The 20,928-nt window shown below is 46.3% G+C and overlaps 1 protein-coding gene across 1 annotated transcript; it reads left to right on the top strand.

Moving 5' to 3' along the window:
- The first annotated feature begins 977 nt into the window (after positions 1-977).
- PGLYRP3 (peptidoglycan recognition protein 3) lies at positions 978-17,625 on the top strand. The gene is made up of 9 exons (XM_045203714.2): positions 978-1,264; positions 5,580-5,675; positions 6,929-7,036; positions 7,923-8,124; positions 9,966-10,084; positions 11,088-11,237; positions 12,449-12,647; positions 15,082-15,200; positions 15,868-17,625. Exons 2-9 carry the CDS (start codon positions 5,627-5,629, stop codon positions 16,044-16,046), a joined length of 1,125 nt encoding a protein of 374 aa, XP_045059649.2. The 5' UTR covers positions 978-1,264; positions 5,580-5,626; the 3' UTR covers positions 16,047-17,625.
- Positions 17,626-20,928: the final 3,303 nt, after the last annotated feature.

The following is a 20,928-nucleotide window of genomic DNA, read 5'->3' on the forward strand; positions in this document are numbered from 1 at the left end:
GGCAGCAAAAATATATTAGCTATCCTTCTGAAAACTGTTGTAGCTTTTAAAATGTATTTAACTTGGTTGATATCAGTCACTAGTAGAGAATATCACTTCTCAAGTGAAATGTATTTAAAATGGTCCAACAAAGACTAGTTATCAGTTTTTAAGAAAATGAGATATTGGATAAAGTGTCAAAATTACCACAATGAGTTTTGTTTCCATGAAAGCAAAGCAACCGCATAACAAATCATACTTCTGTGACTTTGAGTTCTTAATTATTGTAGTTAAAAATTTAAAGTGCTACTTTATGTTTAATAATTTGATTTATGTGACTTAGAAAAAGTGACTACTTATTATAATTTTTTTTTCCTGAGACATCAGTGACTACAATTTTTAACTGTGGAAGGAGCACCTTTTCTAATTCTCTTAAAAATCCCATATGAGCCAGCAGTGGCCTTGCCCCCGTGGTTGACACCCAGTCTTTAGTCAGGGACCCTCGGTCATGGCTATCTTTCTTTCCCTTTTTGGGCTGCCACCACTCCCTTATCACTTGAATTTTCTTTTTTTACAAGTCGTTAAGTTCAGAGTGAGACCCTCTCCTCAGCTCTCTCTAACTTGCTGTTTCAAAGACAAGCTCAGTTTCCTTTTAAGGGTTTTTCTACTAATCACACCAGAAAACATCCAGAGTCATAAATAAAAATTTCAGGTTGAGGACTATCAACCAATGCTTGGTGCCAGTTGAACACCAACAGGAATACCCAATTTGAAGTACAGTGAAGAAGGAAACTTTATTCAGTTCAAAACAGCTCAATGATAGTTTAGATACAGCAGGGTTGTGAAAACCCAGGTCCCACAGGCACCCCTACATTGGTCAGGCTTCCTGAAGTCTGGGATGAGGAAGGAGCTCATGGGGCTTGGGCAATCTTGTCCTTTCCCAGGGAGGAGGCACCTGGGCTTATTCACAGGGCGGGTCCCTGCTCTCAACTGGAGTCTGGTTTCACCAAGTTCCCCTTGGTGCTGTGGAGAGAGCAGGCTCAGAGCCTCAGAAGTCTGCTCTTCTCTTCTTTGCCTTTTATTAAGGATCCAGCTTTCCTCTGTGCGAAGCCAGAGCCCAAGTCTCCATTGCCGGGAAAGAGTGCCCTCTAGTTCCGGGAGAGCGAAGGCCAGAGGAGGCAGGGGCTGGCCAAGGTGGGCAGGGCCAAAGCCAAGTCTGAAAGGGAAGAGCTGCCAGCCAATGAGGGGTGAGCCGCCTGCACCCTGACCTGCACGGGATCCCCAGGTATTTTTGAGTGTGAGTGTGAGTGGTTTTTCTTGGGAAGCACTTTCCCATTGAAGGATCTGGACTCTATCAGGTTAAAATGTTAACACAGTGGAGAAAGTTGTTCTGGTCTCCCCTCTTGAATTCTTCCTCCTAATAAGAAAATTTTCTCTATTGGCTGTGGGTACTGGGCTTACTTCTACCCAATTTCTTCCCTTTCTCTCTAACCCCGAATCTTTATGTATTATGTCTCACTTGTGTCCTTCTTTTGTATTTCATCTTTATTTTAAGTATACGGAATGCATAGGAATGTGAGCCAAGGTGGTTGAACCTTGGTTCCAGCCTATCCTGTCAACTCAGTGTTTGTGATTGGAGGTGCGAGTAGGACTGGGGGTGGGAGACACCCTGGCATGATCAGAACCTGGGCTCACCCTTGCAGTTTTAGCCCAAAGATGTGACACCTCAGGACAACACTTGCAAGGTGACATTATGGTCAAGTGGCCAGGGTGCAGATCACCTGTTGACCAGAGTTGATTGTTGGTTTCCAGGTAGCTTTACAGGAGGCTAGCCTACAGGACTTCCCTCTTGGGCAAGTTAATCCTTGTCTCTTGTTTGGCCCATGAGGGAGTCTGAAAACTATCCCGCATGTTTATTAGGTGCCTGTCCTCATCTGTGATGGGCTCATTTTTTTCTTCAGTGCACAGTTTTCTCAGATGAAAGGAACCTTGCGTATTATTTGCCAAGAGATTGCTTGTTCTCATTTAGGGAGCTCCCACATGCTCAAGTGTTAAATAGTGGTTATAAACATTTTCCATCTGAGGACCACTGATTATTAAAAAAAAACCCCTGGAGGGTGATGATCTCCCATTTTACCTCAAACTTCCCCCTGTAGTTTCTCAGTAGGATAATTGGGAGAAGAGTTGATGTTTTGATTGACATCTCAGGGAGCTGATATTTCATTTTGACTGAGCACAAGTAAGAATTCATTTTTTCCTGACAGCAGAAAAGAGTCTACAGGAAAAGACTGTAGAGGCCCTGGAGTTTAACCTCTTGGGCCCACGTTGAAACTCCACCACCAGAAAGTCAAGCAGGTTGCAGAGAAGTTTCAGGCATAGGCTACAGAGTCAGACAGACCTGGGTGTTGTCCTACTCTGCTCCTACTGGTTGGGTAACTTAGGCCCAGTTTCCTGATGGTAAGAGTGGGTCTCATAGAGCACTGTGAGGAAATTAAATGGAATGTCTGTGGAGTCCTTCGCAAATACCTATAATATAGGATGTGGTAATATACAGTATAGGATGTGCATCTGGTAGGAATTTTTGTGGGTAGAGGACCAAATTGGATGACCTAACACAACTCTGACTCTCAAATAGTGCTAGGGATGAAGCTAGTCCTGCCCCTCCTTATAGTTTAGTTCTTCTGAGCCTCAGTGTGTTCACTTATAAAAGTGGGGTTAATAAAGATTACAACTAAAATATAGAACAATCATCACTCAGAACAATCAGAAATCTAGTTGAATAAAGTCTGACAACTACAGAATTAAAGAAATCACATCCATCCAGACTGGTAGGATGGGTGGAGACGTGGAACAGGCTGGTCCCACATCCACGTGTGGTGGATAAAAGTTCAGGATATCTCAGGAGCAAGGAGTTCCAGCTGCACACCAGGCTCCCCGGCCCAGCATTCCAGTGCCAGGAAGACAAGTCCCCATAACTTCTGGCTGCAAAAACCAGCAGGGATTAAGTCGGTGGAAGAAACTCCTGGAGTCCCAAGCAGTTCTCCTCAAAGAATCCACACATGGACTTAGACTCACTCTGTCTGAACTCCAGTGTCGGGGTAGCAGCTTGAAAGGCACAAGTGGCATATAGGGAGGAAATGAAATGTCTGGAATCAATGTGGAAGTTGGGGGAACTGTTTTCCCCAGAAAGAATGGTGGGCAGAGACCACTGTCCGCTTTTCTGAGCTCTTCTCCCATAGAGCCAGCAGGCGGGTGCCATATCTGAGACTCTATCAGCCTGGCTAACACTGTTTGCCCCACATGGAGATCTTCTAAGACTCCATCCCACCCAAACTATTAACCATGACTTCTCCGTATGAATGGCTGGTTTTGGCTCATGCTTCACAACCTCCTAAATCCTATCAAATAAGCAATAGCCAGTCTCAGTAAGCCCCCAGCTACTGTACCTTTTTCTAAGTGGCCCCAGGCCTGACACTAGCAGCAGTCAGCCTAGATTCACAGTTTGGTTTCACCTGGGAATCTCCAAGTCCAGCACAAATAGCAGCCATCTCAGATTACTTTATAGCTCAGGCAGGGTGGCCCCGGGCAGGACACAGGTGGGGGCTGACCTTGGCCTGCACCACCTGGGATACCCTAGAGCCTGTGTACCTAGTGGATTGCTACAGACCATGTCAGAGCACCACCACCCTGCTCCTGCACAGCTGATTTGCCACGGAGGGCAGAGGTTGGTGGTCAGTGGTCACAGTCAGCCCTTGCACTACAAGAGGAGAGTGTACTCAGCCAACACAGAGGGAGCACCTGGAGTACCCAGCTTGAGTGATAGGAGAGGCTGTGCCACTGGACCCTATAGGACACCTATTACATTAGACCATGTTACCAAGACAGGGATTCATAGCAGCTCTACCTAATACATAGAAACAAACACAGGGAGGCTGCCAAAACGAGGAGACAAAGAAACACGGCCCAAATGAACGAACAGATCAAAACTCCAGAAAAAGAACTAAACAAAATGGAGATAAGCAATCTATCAGATGCAGAGTTCAAAACACTGTTTATAATGATGCTCAGGAAACTTAGTGAGGACCTCAACAGCATAAAAGAGATAGAGTCAGAAGCAAAGAATACACTAATTGAAGTAAAGAGCAGTAGAGTGAATGAAGCTGAGAATCAAATTAATTATTTGGGGTATAAGAAAGCAAAAAAACCCCAATCAGAACAACAAGAAGAAAAAAGAACCCTCCCAAACAAGGATAGTGTAAGCAACCTCTGGGACATCTTCGAGTGTTCCAACATTCTCATCATAGGGGTGCCAGAAGGAGAAGAGAAAGAGCAATAAACTGGAAATCTATGTAAAAAAAAATGAAATTTCCCTTATTGGTGAAGGAAATAAACATGCAAGTTCAGGAAGCACAGAGAGTCCCAAACAAGATGGATGCAAAGAGGCCCACTCCAAGACACATTATAGTCAAAATGCCAAAGGTTAAAGATAAAGAAAGAACCTTATAAGCAGCAAGAGAAAAAAAAAAAAACAGTTAGTTACCTACAGGGAAGTCCCATAAGACTGTCAGCTGATTTCTCAAAAGAAACTTTGCAGGCTAGAAGGGATTGGCAAGAAATATTCAAAGTCATGAAAAGCAAGGACCTACAGCCAAGAGTGCTCTACCCAGCAAAGCTATCATTTAGTATTGAAGGGCAGATAAAGAGCAACCCAGACAACAAAAAACTAAAGGAGTTCATCACCACTAAACCATTATTATACTAAATGTTAAAGGGACTTATTTAAGAGAAAGAAGATCAAAGCTATGGACAATAAAATGGCAATAAATACATATCTACCATCAATTGAATCTGAAAAACAAACTAAGCAAACAGGAAGAACAGAGACAGAATCATGGATACAGAAAGCATATTGATGGTTGCCAGATGGGAGGTGGGTATGGGGGAATGGGTGAAGAGGTGAGGGGATTAAGAAGTACAAATAGGTGGTGACAGAATAGACATGGGTATGTAAAGTACAGTACAGGAAATGGGGTAGCCAAAGAAATTATATACATGATCCATGGACATGAACAATGGTGGGGGCATTGCCTGAAGGAAGGGTAGGTGCTGGGTGGAGGGGGACAAAGGGGAAAAATCTGGACAACTATAATAGCATAGTTAATAAAAGATAATTAAAAACACTTTTAAAAAGTGGAGTTCATAATATAGCAATTTTTAAAGGATTATATATAAACTTATAGTACATATGTGAAATTATCTACACAGGTTTTATTCATAACAGCTACTAAAAGATTTTAGAAATTGTTCTTATCTATACTGGGAGGTTTCAGATGAGGCACTGGGCTCTTCTGAGGGACTAGGAGTTCCCAGGGTCATAGGAGGTGGGCAAGGGTGGTGGCCAGACGGAGATGTTGATGCCCTTACCTTTACTGAGCACCTGCTGACAGTCAGGCCCTGTGTTGGGAATGATGAGAAGCCTGGCCAGGTGCTGGCTTTGAGAAGGCCCACAGTTTGGGTGGGAGGCAGACAGGACACCATGCAGGGTTGTACCATATTGGAAAAGTGAGCACTGTTGGATTAACTGTCTGTATCCCTTTCAGGGTTGTGGTCCACACTCTTCTAATTTGTGTCCTGGGACCACGTGAGGATGCTGCTGTGGCTTCTTTTCTTCTCAGCTCTGGGTCTCAGTGCCTGGGGTAAGCTTTCTTTCATTGGGTCAGAAGTACTTTTGGCATCAGCCCCAACCTGGTTTCACTTGCAAATTGTCCTCTCCAGACTCATCACTCCTCCCCACCGAGTCTTAAATTGGGGCTGCCCTCCCTCCATCCCCAATGCCATGTCTCCTATGGAACCCCAGTGTCACTGTGACATGGCCCCTTCCGAGCCAAAGTGATGTTGCCCTTCTGAGCCCAGCTCTGGTCCCTCCTCCCTGCTGAGATGGCTCTAGTGCTCAGTCTCTCCAGTTTGCCCAACACGCCTCATCCTCAGTGTCACGGTCATGTATGTGTTCCTGATGACTTTACAAAAGGGCAGAATCTCAGCCTTGGTGGAGATTCTTCCTGACCTTGTCTTATAGCCAGAGAAACAGGCCACGCTATGGGAGGGACAAGGTCATCTGACAAGGTCAGTTGTTCAAGGTCATCTGACAACTTTGGGAAGACTGGAGAGTGTAGTAGTTATGAACATGGCTCTGGGGCCAGACAGCTTGGGCCAGGATCCAAGTCTATGGCTTAAGGCCTGTGTCATCTTAGACAAGTAACTTAACCTCTCTGATCCTTAGTTTCTCATTTGTGTAGAGGGAGTAGTTGATTTGCTTTGCTCATCTTATAAAGTTGTTTTAAGCCACAAATCTGATAGTGTTCTTGAAAATGCTTTGTAACCTACAAAGCATGGCCTGTGGGTGGCAATGTTGGTGACATTGCTGCTTCTAGGGGTTATTGCTCCCATGACCTCAGGTACTGGACAGGCAGAGGGGGATGAGGCATGTTTGTAATGACTAATCCTCAATTAATCTTATCTAAAATATCTAGTTTGTAAGGGCAGTCACAACAGTTGGAAAACTTCTATATTTTAAGCACCTTATCTGGATCAGTAGGTGCTTAATACGTGTTTGTGTGTTAGCTCAAAATGATGATGACATTTTGGCATGGAACATTCTGATTTATTAATAGGTGAAGTGGGAAAGGCTGGGCTGTTCAGATAAGAGACAGAGAGACTGCAGAGCGCCTGGAATGGTGGGAGGGTTGGGGGAAGATGGCAACATGAAGGCATCATTGGGGCAGATGTGAGAGGCAGAGGCAGGATGAGGCCAGAAAGAAACATCTCTGCCTTGTTTCCTAGAGGAAGCCAGAGAGACTGTGGGCTGTGGAGTGGGGGTGTGGAGCCCATGCCTCTAGGACGGTCCAGGTGTTCTGTAAAGATCAGCACCGAGTGCAATGTTCCTTTGTAGGGGATTCCCCTCGGTTCTCCTGGAATGAAACCCAAGCCAGAGAAGTGTCGGAGCGGCTTGTGGACCTGTTTGTTGGCATCTCGCAGTTCATTCAAAAGGGTCGCAATGGTGAGGTGGTTTGGGGTTGGCTGGGGCTGCTTAGGTGGCCAGAATGTTTCTCAGGACTTCACTGCGGTGGGGTGGGGGCGGGTGGGATCCCAAGAGGGGCGTTTGCCAGAGAGTGCCATGGATTGTCTGGAGCCCTCAGGCAAAGGTGAGGTGCAGAGAGGAGAGAGGCCCTGGGGAGGAAAGACAAAGTCCCTATTCCCAGGTCTCAGTAGGAGGGTGGAGACATTCTGTCCTTGAGCGAGCTTCCAGAGGCCCCAAGATGGACACAGACAGGGAGCCTGAGGGGAACTGGGGCCCTTCGGGGCTCTCAGCCCTGCCCACAGTGACTTTTCATCTGAAAGAGAGAGATACGGTACCTGATGCTCGTGGAACTTCCTGTGGGCTCTGGATCCTGGAGTCTCTAGTTTGAGGGGAGTGGCAGAACATCCTGACAGTCACCTTTGTGAGGGGAAGGCCAGACAAAAGACACAATTAGAGACCCGGGGCAAATGCCAGTGAGGACAATGCTTCCTAAGGCATCCAGGTGAGGTGCTTCAAGAGAAGGTAGCTCAGGCCCCAGGGTTGGGTGTGAGTGTCCCTGGGGCTGCTTTCTGTGAGGGAGAAGCTGGCCTGAGAGGAGTTGAGGATGGGATGTCTTCCAGGGAAGTACAACAAGCCAGTGTTTGGAGAAGGCAACTCGACTTCCAAGCCGAACACAGAGTCCAATGGGGAAATTTTTTAGCCTAAACAGACCATAGAGAATGCAAAGGGGAGGCTGTTGGTGGCAAAGGCATCCCCCAGGGCCTGTCCCCCCATCACAGGGCAGGAGAGGACGAGTGTGGCGCCGGCAGCCTGTTGGGGGAAGTGGGTAGGAGCTGCCATGTGCCATCCTTTGCACCCCCTGCAGGTACCCCCACCATTGTTTCCCGTGAGGAGTGGGGGGCACAATCACTGACCTGCAGGGCCCCGCTGACCCCACCTGTGGCCTATGTCATCTTGGACCAGCTCATGGGGATGGAGTGCCAGGAGCAGAATGTTTGCAGCCAGAAGCTGCAGGACCTTCAGTCCCATTCCATCTACACCAAAGGCTGGTGTGATGTGGCCTACAAGTAAGAGCCTCCCACCTGTCCTCTGATTTCCCATTCATGCTGCTTTTAAAAATAAGTACAAAGTGTTAAAACAAACATGCAAAATCCAAAATCCTCCTGGGGTCATTAGGAGGGAGGCCCTGAGTCACTTATTCAGATGTGGTCTGGGACTCTGGGAGATCTGGGAAGGAAGCAAGGGACCTCGTGTAGTCCCCACAGCTGCCCCCTTGCAGCTCGCAGAATGCCACAGTTTACAAGGTCTTCACAAGGGTTATCCACACAGGCCCTCCCAGCCGCTCCGAAGGACAGGCAGGAGAAACATCACCACTCCTGCTTCTCGGGTGAGAACACCGTGGTCTGGGGAGGTTAGAGAAAGTCACACTGCTGGGGAGTGTGGACCTAGAACTCTTCCCAGACTGCCTGCTCCATTTTCACACATGGACAGGCTTTATGCTGAGAAGCAGTCCCCACCAGGTACCCTGAGAGGCCACCTCGTAGTGACACTGGGGTTCCATAGGAGGCATGGCATTGGGGATGGAGTGAGGACAGCCCCGTGTTGACATGTGTGAGGCATGGAGACTGGGTATCCATGCTGAGGATTATCAGTGGAGGCCAAGATTTCCTTGATTTCATATATATATATATATATATATATATATATATATATATATATATATATATAAAGACATATATATATGTCTTCATAAGGAGGGAGAGAGTGTGGGAATAGAGCTCTCTTCCCTGAATTCTAAAGACAAATATAAATGCTTTCTGAATTACCCAGTTGGAAAGCGTAACCTATGTTCTTAATTTATTTTTAGATGTAAATAAGTAAGAGCAGTTGGAGGCCCCGTTGCAGCCACAGAGTCCCTGGGGCTGAGGGTGGTAGCAGGGTCTTTGTCCTACGTCTGGGGAAGCTGTGTTCACTACAGCTCAGCTGCTGTCCCTGACACGAGGACCGCCACTGCCGCTGCTGTCACTGCTGTGTCCCCTGAGTCTCTAAGTCAGGCGTTGTGGTGACAATTTAACAGTCTCCTGTGGGTATAGTGCAGCTGACAGCAGCCTTGAGGGGCTGTTCACAGTGGGCTGATCGCTGTGACACAGGAACATGTTGAATGTGCTGGCAGCAAAGCCAGGGGTGTGCTGGACATGCCGAGGCTCCCTGAACCTCAGGCTGATGTCAGCGCAGGGCTGGAAGTTGGCTCACCTCCACTCAGGGTCTTTGGGGGATCTCAGGGGAGTGTTCTTTCTGTGTCCAGCTTGCTGTGGAAGCCGAATATGGCAAGAGTTGTAACAACATGAATTCTGAAGTCTGTGGTTAGAAAGTGGAGGATGAGAAAGATTTAAAGAAGCAAAGGAGGGGTGCAGGTAGAACAAAAGAATAATACATTTGTTTTTAAAAATAAACTGAAAAAGGGAAGATTCTAAAGAAGTTTCTGTGATAAAGAAGAGTTTACAGGCACTACTAAAGAGAAACTGAAGAAAAAATCATGTAATAAAAAGGAATTCCTGAATCGCAGTTGTTTTAAATGTTCAAGTGCTTGATTCTATAATTAAAAACTTGATGAATGCATTCTTATGCCCTTGAAAAATGTTAAACTAATGTCCTCAGGTTAAAATTCCATTTCGAACCAAACGAGTATTTTTAAAGGGAGGTTCTGGGAAACACATGTAAATGAAGTCACAACAACATTTAAAGAAGTCTGGGGAGTCTAAACTGGGTGATCCCCCCTCTCCAACTGTTAGGTCACTGAAGCTTAGTGCTTTTTATGAGCCTCTCGAACCCTTTCCCTTCTGAGGATGGGGGAGAGGTTTCCTGTCATAGGGATTTGTCATTCAATCCATGTTTCCTTGACTGGCAGCTTCCTGGTTGGGGACGATGGCAGGGTGTATGAAGGTGTTGGCTGGAACATCCAAGGTCTGCACACCCAGGGCTACAACAGCATCTCGCTGGGCCTCACCTTCTTTGGCACCAAGGAAGGTAATGATCATCCCCTCTGACCCTCTGCCAGAGAGTTGTCTATACTTTCTTCCTTTGCTCCCTCATCTCCACACCCCTCTTTTCTTTTTCTTCTTTTGAATTTTTTATAGAAATTTATTTGAGTCAAACTGACCATATAGGCTTGGGAAGCAAAATCTCAAATGCTGCTCACACTCCCCTCTTTTCAGTCTACGTCATACTGTCTTGAAGTTCTTTCCTTGCTTGGATTCTATGACATGGCATCCTTTTTGTCCTCTTCCTCTTCTCTGGTCTGTTGCTCCGGTGAGACTGACACTGCTTGAGCTCACAGTTTTGCCATCACTTCTGGAGTCTGAAGTTGTGTGACACTGAGCCTGCACCTGGCAAAGGCAGACAAGCGTGGCCTCTCTCTTCCTCCAGCGTCTCCTGTGGGGAGGACCCAACCAAAGCCAGCAGTCAAGGAAGTCTGAGGAATGTCCTTTGCAGGTTTTTAGCTCCCTGCGAAACAGGAGAGCACAGGGCAGGATGGAGTCAAGAGCTAATAGCTCAATGACTAGCACCTGCCAGATCCTCATCTACTAACTGGATCTAGGAACAGCACTTATCTAAGAGGTTTTCTTTGAGAGTTATATGAGTTAATGGATGAAAAGAGCACTTGCCACATGCTGGATTGTGGGAGCTACTAAGTAAGTATTGTCACCCCTTTCTCCATGCTAGGGAGTGCCTGTTTTGGTTATTTGGGCCTCCTTTTGCATGGAGCTTTTATTGCCTCCCAGCTCTTCCACCTAGAGATGGAGTGGATAAAAGTCTCAGCACTTAAAAGAGGTCATCAACTTGGTCTCCAAGAGCTTTGTCCGAGTAGTTCCTTGCCTCTTAGGCCCCCTGTCCTGGCTACTGGACCAGCTTCCTCTCTTTCCATTCATCAGCTATTCAGGCTCAGCTGGTCACCTTATCCTCCCTCCAGGTCTAGACTGGGTTGGAGTTTCTTGCTGACAGTTTGGTGTTCCATGTCATCCTCTTCCAGGCAGCAGTCCCAGCCTAGCTGCCTTATCAGCTGCAGAGGACCTGATCTTCTACGCCATCCGGAAAGGTCATCTGTTGCCCAGGTATATTCAGCCACTTCTCTTGGAAGAAGAGGTGTGCCTGGCCCATAAGCAGCCAGTGCCCAGGAAAGGTAAGGTCCTCAGTCCCAGCTCAACCTCCTCCCAGTGACACCCAACCATTAGGGACAGTTTCTTGGACAGAGGACACCTCACGCTGAGATCCAGAAAATTCTGAAAGGGTACTTTCCTGATCTCTTCTTCCCACTGGAATGACATAGCCATGGAGTCATTTTTGACATAAATATGTATATACACACATTTTCACTTCATTAACAGATGAAGTATTTACTGAATATTAGATGTTCTTCTAGGTACTAAGGCTACAGCCATGAACAAAACAGAAAAAAACTTCGTATTTCTGTGAAGACAGAAAATAAGGAAATCAACAAGTAAAATACATGTGATGTCAGATGGCAGGAAGGCTTAGAGAAAAATAAAGCATGGTAACGGGAAGTAAACACACACACACAAATTTATGTATACTATGTGAGTGCACACACACAACCTTTCTGAATGCAACACTCAGCCAACCTGCAACGTGACCAGAGTGGTGAAAAAAACTTGCCTTCACAGATCACACTGACATCAGAGTGAATATTTCAAGAAACTGGATGATGAAAATCATGCCCCGTTTTGGGATGAGCAAGCAGCAACCTAAAACCAGTACAATTAATGAACACTTTCAGTAGCTGAGTGCTTTATGTTAGAGTGGATCTTTTCTTGGACTCAAGGATATTTTGTATTATTAACCTCTTAAAAATTGTAAATCTCTAAAGCTTTTCTTGCTTTCAGACAGGTGCTATCTTCAATAATGATAATCTTTTCACATTTGTAGAGTTCTTTATAGATTTCAAATTACTTCCATGTGTACATGTGATCAGTTTAGAGAGTCATATGATTTCTGCATTTTGGTCCTCTTACATAAGTACACACACCTGCGTATATTTGCAATGCATATTCAGGCAGGTAGGTACACTGGGTCTTTTGAATGGAATGGCTGACTCTGAATGATCAATAGTTCTTTCACTTCTGCTCACACATTCGTTTCCATAGTTGTAATCAGAACCTGTAGATTTTTGCCCCTGTCCACTGGCTGTAGCCACCTGACCCAGACATTCCCTATATGGCCTTTCCTAGAGCCCCACAATTGAGTTCATGTTAGGATGTGCCCATGGTGCCAGAGGTTGGGGAGACTGAGGAGCAGCTCAGCCTGCAGTGGTGTGATTATCCATTTGTGGGCACAGGAGCATTCCCATGGCCTTGGTTTCTCACCTTGCCCCAGCTTGCCCCAGCATCATCACGCGGTCATCTTGGGAAGCCAGAGAGACATACTGCCCTGAAATGAATATCCCAGCCAAATATGTCATCATCATCCACACTGCTGGGGCAACCTGCAGCACATCCACGGACTGTCAGGCTCGCGTCCGAGACACACAGTCCTACCACATGGACAAACTGAACTTCTGTGACATTGGATATCAGTAAGTGGGATTGGTGGAAATTTGACCCTCCTTTTCTTCAGGGCTATAGGAAGGAGGGCTGTGGGAGGGAATCGATATTTACTGAGCCCTTCCTTTGTGCCAAGGGCTTTACATAAGGCATGACATTTTATTTGTCTAAGATTCTGGACTATCATTCAGACATAGCTAAGGGTTAGTATCTCTCCTGGGCATGTTCTCCTCAAGGGAAGACTCTGAAAAGAAGATATTAGAAGCAATAGTGGTAAAGCAAGACTGTGAGACCCTTATGGAAGACCACTGAAGATTGTGCCTATTTTATTTAATCCCTTCCAACCACTCAGAGACACAGGCCCTGCTCACCCTCTTCCTCAGTCTGGCCCCACCCCAACTTGCTCCCTCTGATGTTAGAATCCTGCAATAGCTCTGGTACTATTTACTCCATTTTATACATACAGGAACTTTTAATCTTTCTGGGCCCCTTTAGCCTCATCTCTACAATTGGAACGGCAATACTATATCTACTTGAAGATGTAGAGTGAAATTTGAATGTTCTTTTTTGGTTCCTTTAATGCCAGGTCTATCATAAAGAAATACATTGAGCTAATGGAATAGCAGAAGCTAAATAGAAGATGCCTTGGAATTTCATAGAAGGGATACAGGGTTAGAGGTAGATAAATTGCAATCATTCATCTGTGACTTAATCACAACAGCTTTTGCAAAGTCTCAGGTGGATTTACTTTGGCACGTGACTTGTTCTGGGCTGGCTGCCTCTCCTCTTAATTCACATTGTAAAAGCAGCCATTGCAAATAGGAGAAGCTGCTACTGCCCTTTGCCCGACTTTCCACAGCCTTGCCATGGTTGTTCAGCATAGATAACATGGAATGGACTATAAATTTGAAAACCCTGAATGGAAAACTCCAGAAGCTAAGGGATATTAGTTTTCCTTTCTCGTTCAGCATTCAGGGGCTCAATCCTGTTCCTTGACCTTCAAAACCTGTTATGGTGCCCCCCCTCACCCTCCAGCCTCATGATACATCCCTAATCCTGATGTGGACTGTAATCAAGACAAAGCACCCCCTTACTCACTGTTCTCTAACATTTTAACCAGTATTCATTGGGTGTCTGCTACATGCCCAGTGCTTGGCAAGATAAATATGGTTCCTTCCACTGTGGAGGTGAGAGAGAAGATAGCAAACTTCATAAGGACAAGTCAGAGTGAGGCACTGTAATGAATGAGGAATAGGACAGGCACAGGATGAATCATTAGCAAACTTTTGGGGGAGTGGGTGTGTGAGGCAGGGCTCCAGGTAAAGGGGCATCCAAGTTGGGGCATGGATGAGGAGTGGGGGTTAGTCAGGCAAAGAGGGGCAAGAAATGTCCAGGTGAGGAGAGCAGCATATGCTAGGGCCCGGGGTCCAGACAGAGCACATATCTTTGAGGAACTGAAGAACTTTAACTCATATGTAAAAGTAGACATCAGAGGGAAATGGTGAGAGGTGAGGCTGGAGAGGCCAACAAGAGCCACATGACGAAGAGCCCTGAAGTGGATTCTTACAGATTCAATTTGAAAGCATCTAGAAAGTCATGCTCTATGATAGGATTCATATTTTAACAAAATCACTGCAGGTGCTATTTTAGGAATGGGATGGAAGGGGGCAAAACTCTGGGCAGGGAGCTATTGCAGAAATCCAGACAAAAGGTGGTGGTGACCTGGAGCAGCATGGCGGCAGCCAGCATGGAGAGAAGAGGAGAAGCAATTGACAAGCCATGACTGATGATTAGATGGGGCTGGAGGAGGGAGAGGGAGGTGTTTAGGATGATGCCCAATTTTCTGGCTGAGGAAATCACAGGAGAAGCTGGGTTTATTGGGACATACTAGTTTTTATAGGTAGTAATTGAAGCTATGGGAATGGGTGATTATCTAAGAAAAACATGCTGAGTGAGATGAGAGAAGGGGCTAGACTGGAATCCTGAGGAGCACCACTTTCTAGGGAAGAGTTAGGGGATGGGAGAGGGCCCTGCAAGAAACCAGCAGGGTAGAGGAAAATCAGGAAGGTGTGGCTCCTGGAAGCCCAGGAAAGTGAACATTTTAAGAAAAGAGGGGTCAGTGGGGCCAGTGTAACTCAGAAGAGAAAATGTACTAGTGTCAAGGCAATCACTGGTCACCCTGGAAGGGTCCTATTCAGGGGCATTGTGGGGAAAAAGGCCATGTTGCACTGGACTGAAGTTGCTGTTATCATTGTTTGTCACTGTCTGGGCTCAATTCTTGGGTTCAGAAACTGATTGTTTTTTTGTTTGTTTGTTTCTCTTTTTTGTCTCTGTGCACATTGGCACATAAGAGACGTTCAGTCAATATGTGACAAATGAATGAAAGAATGAATGAGAGATTTAAAGAGTAAATGAAACCAATTCTTCCCAGAGTGACTTTCTGCATTTTTCTTTGCCCAATCCTAGCTTCCTGGTGGGCCAGGATGGTGGTGTGTATGAAGGAGTTGGCTGGCATATCCAAGGCTCTCACACCTATGGATACAATGATATTGCCCTAGGAATTGCTTTCATGGGCAACTTTGTAGGTAAGGAGTGAGCATGGGGCAGAGGGGTTCTGGGTGGTGAAGCTTCATGTGGAATGTCTGGGGAGCATGAGGGACAAGGCAACCTTGTGGTGTCTGGCAGTGTTAGTGGTGCATTTTAGCTTCCAGGGTCTCAATATAGGATGCAGGTCACCAGGTGTCCCTCCCAGGCAGAAAGTTTCCCCCCAAATTTACCTATCCCCATACCCAGTTCCCTCTATCTTTATAGTCATGCCAAAGGCAAACATGGAGCAAGAGGGAACATAATCTTTTGCAAACTTTGGTGCTTTTATGGCTCTCAGTCAGCAAAAGCATCCTCTTCCTTGGTAACCATGGCAACAATGTTGAGGACCATCACTACCTGTTATGGCAAAGCATGGACAGTCCAGTGGTGCTATGTCTGCCTCCTGGTGCCTGCTGAGAAGCGGTGTGCTGTTCTGCAGCTCTCATCCAGAGCAGTTTCGAACTTTCCAGAAGAAGCTTTGCAAAGAGGAGTCAGGGAACACAAAGACCTTGTTTTCTCATTGTGTCTGGCTGCCACAGATTATGTGAATTTGTTGGCTATGGTGGTGGGGGTGTGGGAGAGGGAGACTGGAATGCAGGTGCTTGGCCCTGCTCTGAGCAAGTAACCTTGAGACTCTGATGGTTGATGGGTATATGTGTTTTTCAGAAAAGCCACCAAATGCCGCAGCCTTGGAGGCAGCCCAGAGCCTGATCCAGTGTGCAGTGGACAAGGGGTACCTGACTCCCAACTACCTGTTGGTGGGGCACAGTGATATTGCCAACATTCTGTCCCCTGGGAAGGCTTTGTACAACATCATCAGTACCTGGCCCCACTTCAAACAGTGAGGAGGCACCAGCTCCTTCTGAGACTATACTCGCTACCCACCTGGCTGCTGGGCCTCCCCTGTTCTCACTCTCCATCCTGGCTCAACACCTCTTGTCCACTCCCTGCCAACCCCATCCTATCCCTCCTGTGGTCCTCTCTCTCCTCTTATCATCTTCCAGTGGCCCCCAATCCCCATAGAGGCATGCTAGCCCTCTGAGTCTGGGCCCAGCCTTCCCTTCTCCTCCTCCTCCTCTCCCGTGGTTGCCCACCTCCTCAGCCCAGTGACACAATGGCTAGACCTTGGTTGACTTCTTGCTTCTTGGTATGTGCCCCTCTGCCTGCATGCCTTCCTTGCTGTCTGGGCAGCAGCCCTGATCCTCACACAGGACCTGGGTCAATGCCCCCACCTCTCCTGTCTGCTCATGCACTGATTTGTCCACACATGGATGCAGCCCTTATTCTGGACTTATTTCTAGACTTGTATGTCTCCACTAGATTGTGAGGTGGTCCGGTTTTACTCATCTTTGTGTCCCCAGTCCTTCAGTATTGTCTGGAATCCAGTAGGTGCTGCAGTTATTTGTGGAAGAACTGGATGAATAAATGAATGAGTTATCCAAGTTTCCATTTCCTTTTAAATTTGCTCATCATCCCCTCTTTGGGGAACACTTCTTGGACAGTCCCCCATCCTGCCAACATTCTCTGTTCCCATGCCTTCTCAGTTTCACAGCCAGCTCTGGTTACGTGTTTGTAATGGTTGCTGTGTCTCTAAGGACCCCGTCTCTATCGTCCCAGTGCTCTCTAAAGACAGGAATTGTTTGCTCCTCCAGACCCAAGCCTGGGCTGAGTCCACACAAGCTGCCCAGTACATGCTGCCTGCCCCTGCCCAGCCAGCCCGGCAGTGGGCTGAGCGATGACCCTCCTTTGAGACAAGGCAGACTAGTACTGCTGGTCACTAGAAGCACAGGAGCTGGCTCTTGTTGTTTCTGATCTGGAAACAAAGGGAGGAGGAGGAAGGAGAGAGATAAATGGAAGCAGCCAGAAATGTGGACTTTTCCCTATACGTTTGGTATTTATACTGTGTCTTTGCTTCCAGAGTGTTTTACATCTCTTCAATCAGGCAAAGTTTAAAAAATATATATTTTATTGATTACGCTATTACAGTCGTCCTATTTTTTTTTCTCCCCTTTATTACCCTCCACCCACATACCCCCTCCCGCTAGCATTCCCCCACCTTAGTTCATGTCCATGGAATGTATATATAAGTTCTTTGGCTTCTCCATTTCCTATACTATTCTTAAACTCCTATCTATTTTGTACCTATCATTTATGCTTCTTTTATTCCACATTTTTAAATTGTTGTTCAAGTACAGTTGTCTCCATTTCCCCCCTACCACTCCCCATTTATGCTTCTTATTCCCTGTACCTTTTCTTCCATTCTTCCCTCTCTATCTCCCTGCTGATAACCCTCCATGTGATGTCCATTTCTGTGATTCTGTTCCTGTTTTAGTTGTTTGCTTAGTTTTTTTTTTTTTTTTAAGTTTCAGTTGTTGATAGTTGTGAACTGTTTGTTGTTTTAGTGTTCATGGTTTTAATCTTCTTTTTCTTAGATAAGTCCCTTTAACATTTCATATAATAAGGGCTTGGTGATGATGAACTCCTTTAACTTGACCTTATCTGGGAAGTACTTTATCTGTCCTTCCATTCTAAATGACAGCTTTGCTGGATAGAGTCATCTTGGATGTAGGTCCTTGCCTTTCATGACTTGGAATACTTCTTCCCAGCCCCTTCTTGCCTGCAAGGTTTCTTTTGAGAATCAGCTGATAGCCTTATGGGAACTCCTTTGTAGTAACTGTCTCCTTTCCTCTTGCTCCTTTTAGGATTCTCTCCTTCTTTTTAATCTTGGGCAATGTAATTCTGACATGCCTTGGTGTGAGCTTTCTTGGGTCCAACTTCTTTGGGACTCTCTTAGCTTCCTGGACTTCATGGAAGTCTATTTCCTTTGCCAGGTTAGGGAAGTTCTCCATTATTTTTTCAAGTAAGTTTTCAGTTTCTTGCTCTTCCTCTTCTCCTTCTGGCACCCCTATGATTCAGATGTTGAAATGTTTAAAGTTGTCCCAGAGGTTCCTAAGAGTCTCCTCATTTTTGTTGAATTCTTGTTTCTTCATTCTGTTCTGGTTGAATGTTTATTTTTTCCTTTTGTTCCAAGTCGTTGATTTGAGTCCTGGTTTACTTCCCTTCACTGTTGATTCCCTGTATATTTTTCTTTATTTTACTTTGCATAGCCTTCATTTCTTCCTCTGTTTTGCGACCATACTCAACCATTTCTGTGAGCATCCTGAATACCAGTGTTTTGAACTCTGCATCTGATAGGTTGGTTATCTCTTCATTGCTTAGTTCTATTTTTGGAGCTTTGATCTATTCTTTCATTTGGGCCATATTTTTTTTGTCTCCTATGTGTGTTACATTCTAAGGGGCGGGGCCTTAGGTATTCACCAGTATACCTAAGCAAGGCAGCCTCAGCCTGCTTTGCTGCCTTGTGGCGCTGTATGTGGGGGAGGGGTCCCAAAGGGAACAGTGTCACTTACTTGGCTCCGCACTGGCTTTAAGTCACTTCCTTCGCACCCTACAAGCAATTTGGGCTCTTCTGGTGCTGATTCCTGGGTGGGTGGGTTTGTGTACATTCTAGGACCCCATGGGTCTCTCCAACGAACTCTCCTGTGAGGCTTGGAGTTTCTCCCACCACTGCAATTCCCACAGGTTTTTACAGCCAGAGGCTTTGAGGCTTTATTTCCTCATGCTGGAACCTTGGGTTGTGTGGTCTGACAACCAGGCAGGTTTTAACAGCTTCACAAAGACTGTCCCTCAGATTTCACTGGATTCCCTCCATCCATTGCCTTCAGGTCATCTGGAGGGTCAAGTTGGCCCAGGGGACTTAGTGCCCCTTGCAGATTTCCACACCAGAGGGAGAGGTCCAGAAGGAGAACCCCCAGGATGAGTGGGTACATGACCAGCCAACCCAGTCCTCACTGCTGGGGTGCAGCTGGGCACAGACTTCCTAGAGGAAACTTCCTCAGCTGCTATCATATGTTTCCTTCTTTTACAACATTGAGGGTGAGTTTAACAGCCCCTCATATAGGAAGTAGCCACAGGACTGGACGCAAGATGCTGAGAAATGAATGGTCTCATGAAAAAACCTGCCCTTAAGATATCTTGGCATTTTTTACCATTGTCTGCCCAGGCAGGCTTTGGACAAGGGAGCTGTAGGCGGTCCCATTTCCATGAGCACTCATCAAGGTCTCCTCAAATCAATGATGTGGCATGGTCTGGATTATTGCCTTCTCAAAATTATGTATTTTTTATTGGACTTAAAGACACAAAGTAAACTCAGAGCACTCAGCTGGAGACTGCTTTTTCAAGGCGAATCCTTGTAGTTGCCTCTTCTGCCTCCTTAGTATAAAAAGATTCTGCCCAAGTCCCCTTAATCACTTAAAGTCAGTCATGAATCCCTGGCCCCCCGCCTCTCCCACCCCCCTTCTCAGAGCTGTTGTAAAGATTAAGTGAATTAAATGTGTTAGAGTCTCAGAATTTACAGTTGGCTTATAATAATGGTTTCATTAAAGTCAGCAGAGGTCTTGTTACTCTTGTTGCTATTGTGATTGTTGCTAGGATTCCTGTGTGACTGTGGGAGGAAGGATTTACTTCTTAGGCACAGTCTCAGCTGCCCTGGGGGGAGTTTGGCACAGGCTGGTGAGAGCAGATTGAACCCAAACCTTGATATGAGCAGGGAGGAGCTGGGCAGGACCGTGGGAGCTCCTGGTGGAGGTCTCATGTGTGTGTGTGTGTGCGCGCGTGTTCATGTGTCTAGAGCTTATCTTGTCAGTTGTTTTCCACAAATGTAAGCTTGAAAAAACAAATGACTGCCAAATGAACTTTTCTTTGGTTATGGAATAGAACACTAATCTGGTTAAGCCCCCTAATTTTATGGAAAAGCAAACACAAAGTGCACAGTTGACCTGTTCAAGTTCACCCAGTCAGTTAGTAAAGGAAGGAACAATCAAATTCCGAGCATGGCATGGCTCCTATCACCCCTCTGGTCAAAATCACTTTATGGCCCCTCCTGTGCGACAGAGTAAAGTAAACCATCTTAGCAGCATTTAGGACTTTCCACAATCACACTCCAACCTATCTTTTTCCACAGAATGAGCCCAAGTGGACAATTTACAGGCTCACCTCCTGGGCTTGTCCATCTTGGGGCTCACACTGTTCCCACCCCACTCTTGAACTCTCCAATTCCACCAGTTTTTAAAAAAAGATTGTATTTATTCATTTTCAGAGAGATGGGAAGAGAGGGAGAAAGAGAGTGAGAGAAACATCATTGTGTAAGAGATACATCAACAACCTGGTTGCCTCTTGAGTGCCCCTAACTGGGGACCCAGACCACAACCCAATCAAGTGCCCTGACTGGGAATCGAACCTGCAACCCTTTGGTTTGCAGGCCAGCGTTCAATCCACTGAGCCACACCAGCCAGGGCCAATTCCACCAGGTTCTAAGATACTTAACAAGGCTAACTCTTCCAGAAGGCTTCTTGCTTCTCCAGACCAGAAATAACTCCCCCTCCCCTTGGTGCCCATGGGCTTGGCCTGGGCCTTCTGGTAGTTCATCACTGCCCCCAACATCCCCCTGGCCTTTTCCCTCCTGACCTGGACTTCAAGGATGTGCCTGCACCTTCCTGGTCTCTGTATCCCCAGGGCCCAGTGCAGGGCCTGGCACACTGGGAACCACCTATGGGTCTGTGGAATGGAGGGGTAAGATCCATGCCAGCAGGGGGCGGTGAGTAGAAGCAGCTCTTCCCTCAGCTGTTCTTGGGACATTTGTCACAGAGAATGTGACTGGGCTGGAGT

The sequence above is a fragment of the Desmodus rotundus genome, chromosome 12, assembly GCF_022682495.2.
Source record: "Desmodus rotundus isolate HL8 chromosome 12, HLdesRot8A.1, whole genome shotgun sequence".
NCBI classification, from domain to species: domain Eukaryota; kingdom Metazoa; phylum Chordata; class Mammalia; order Chiroptera; family Phyllostomidae; genus Desmodus; species Desmodus rotundus.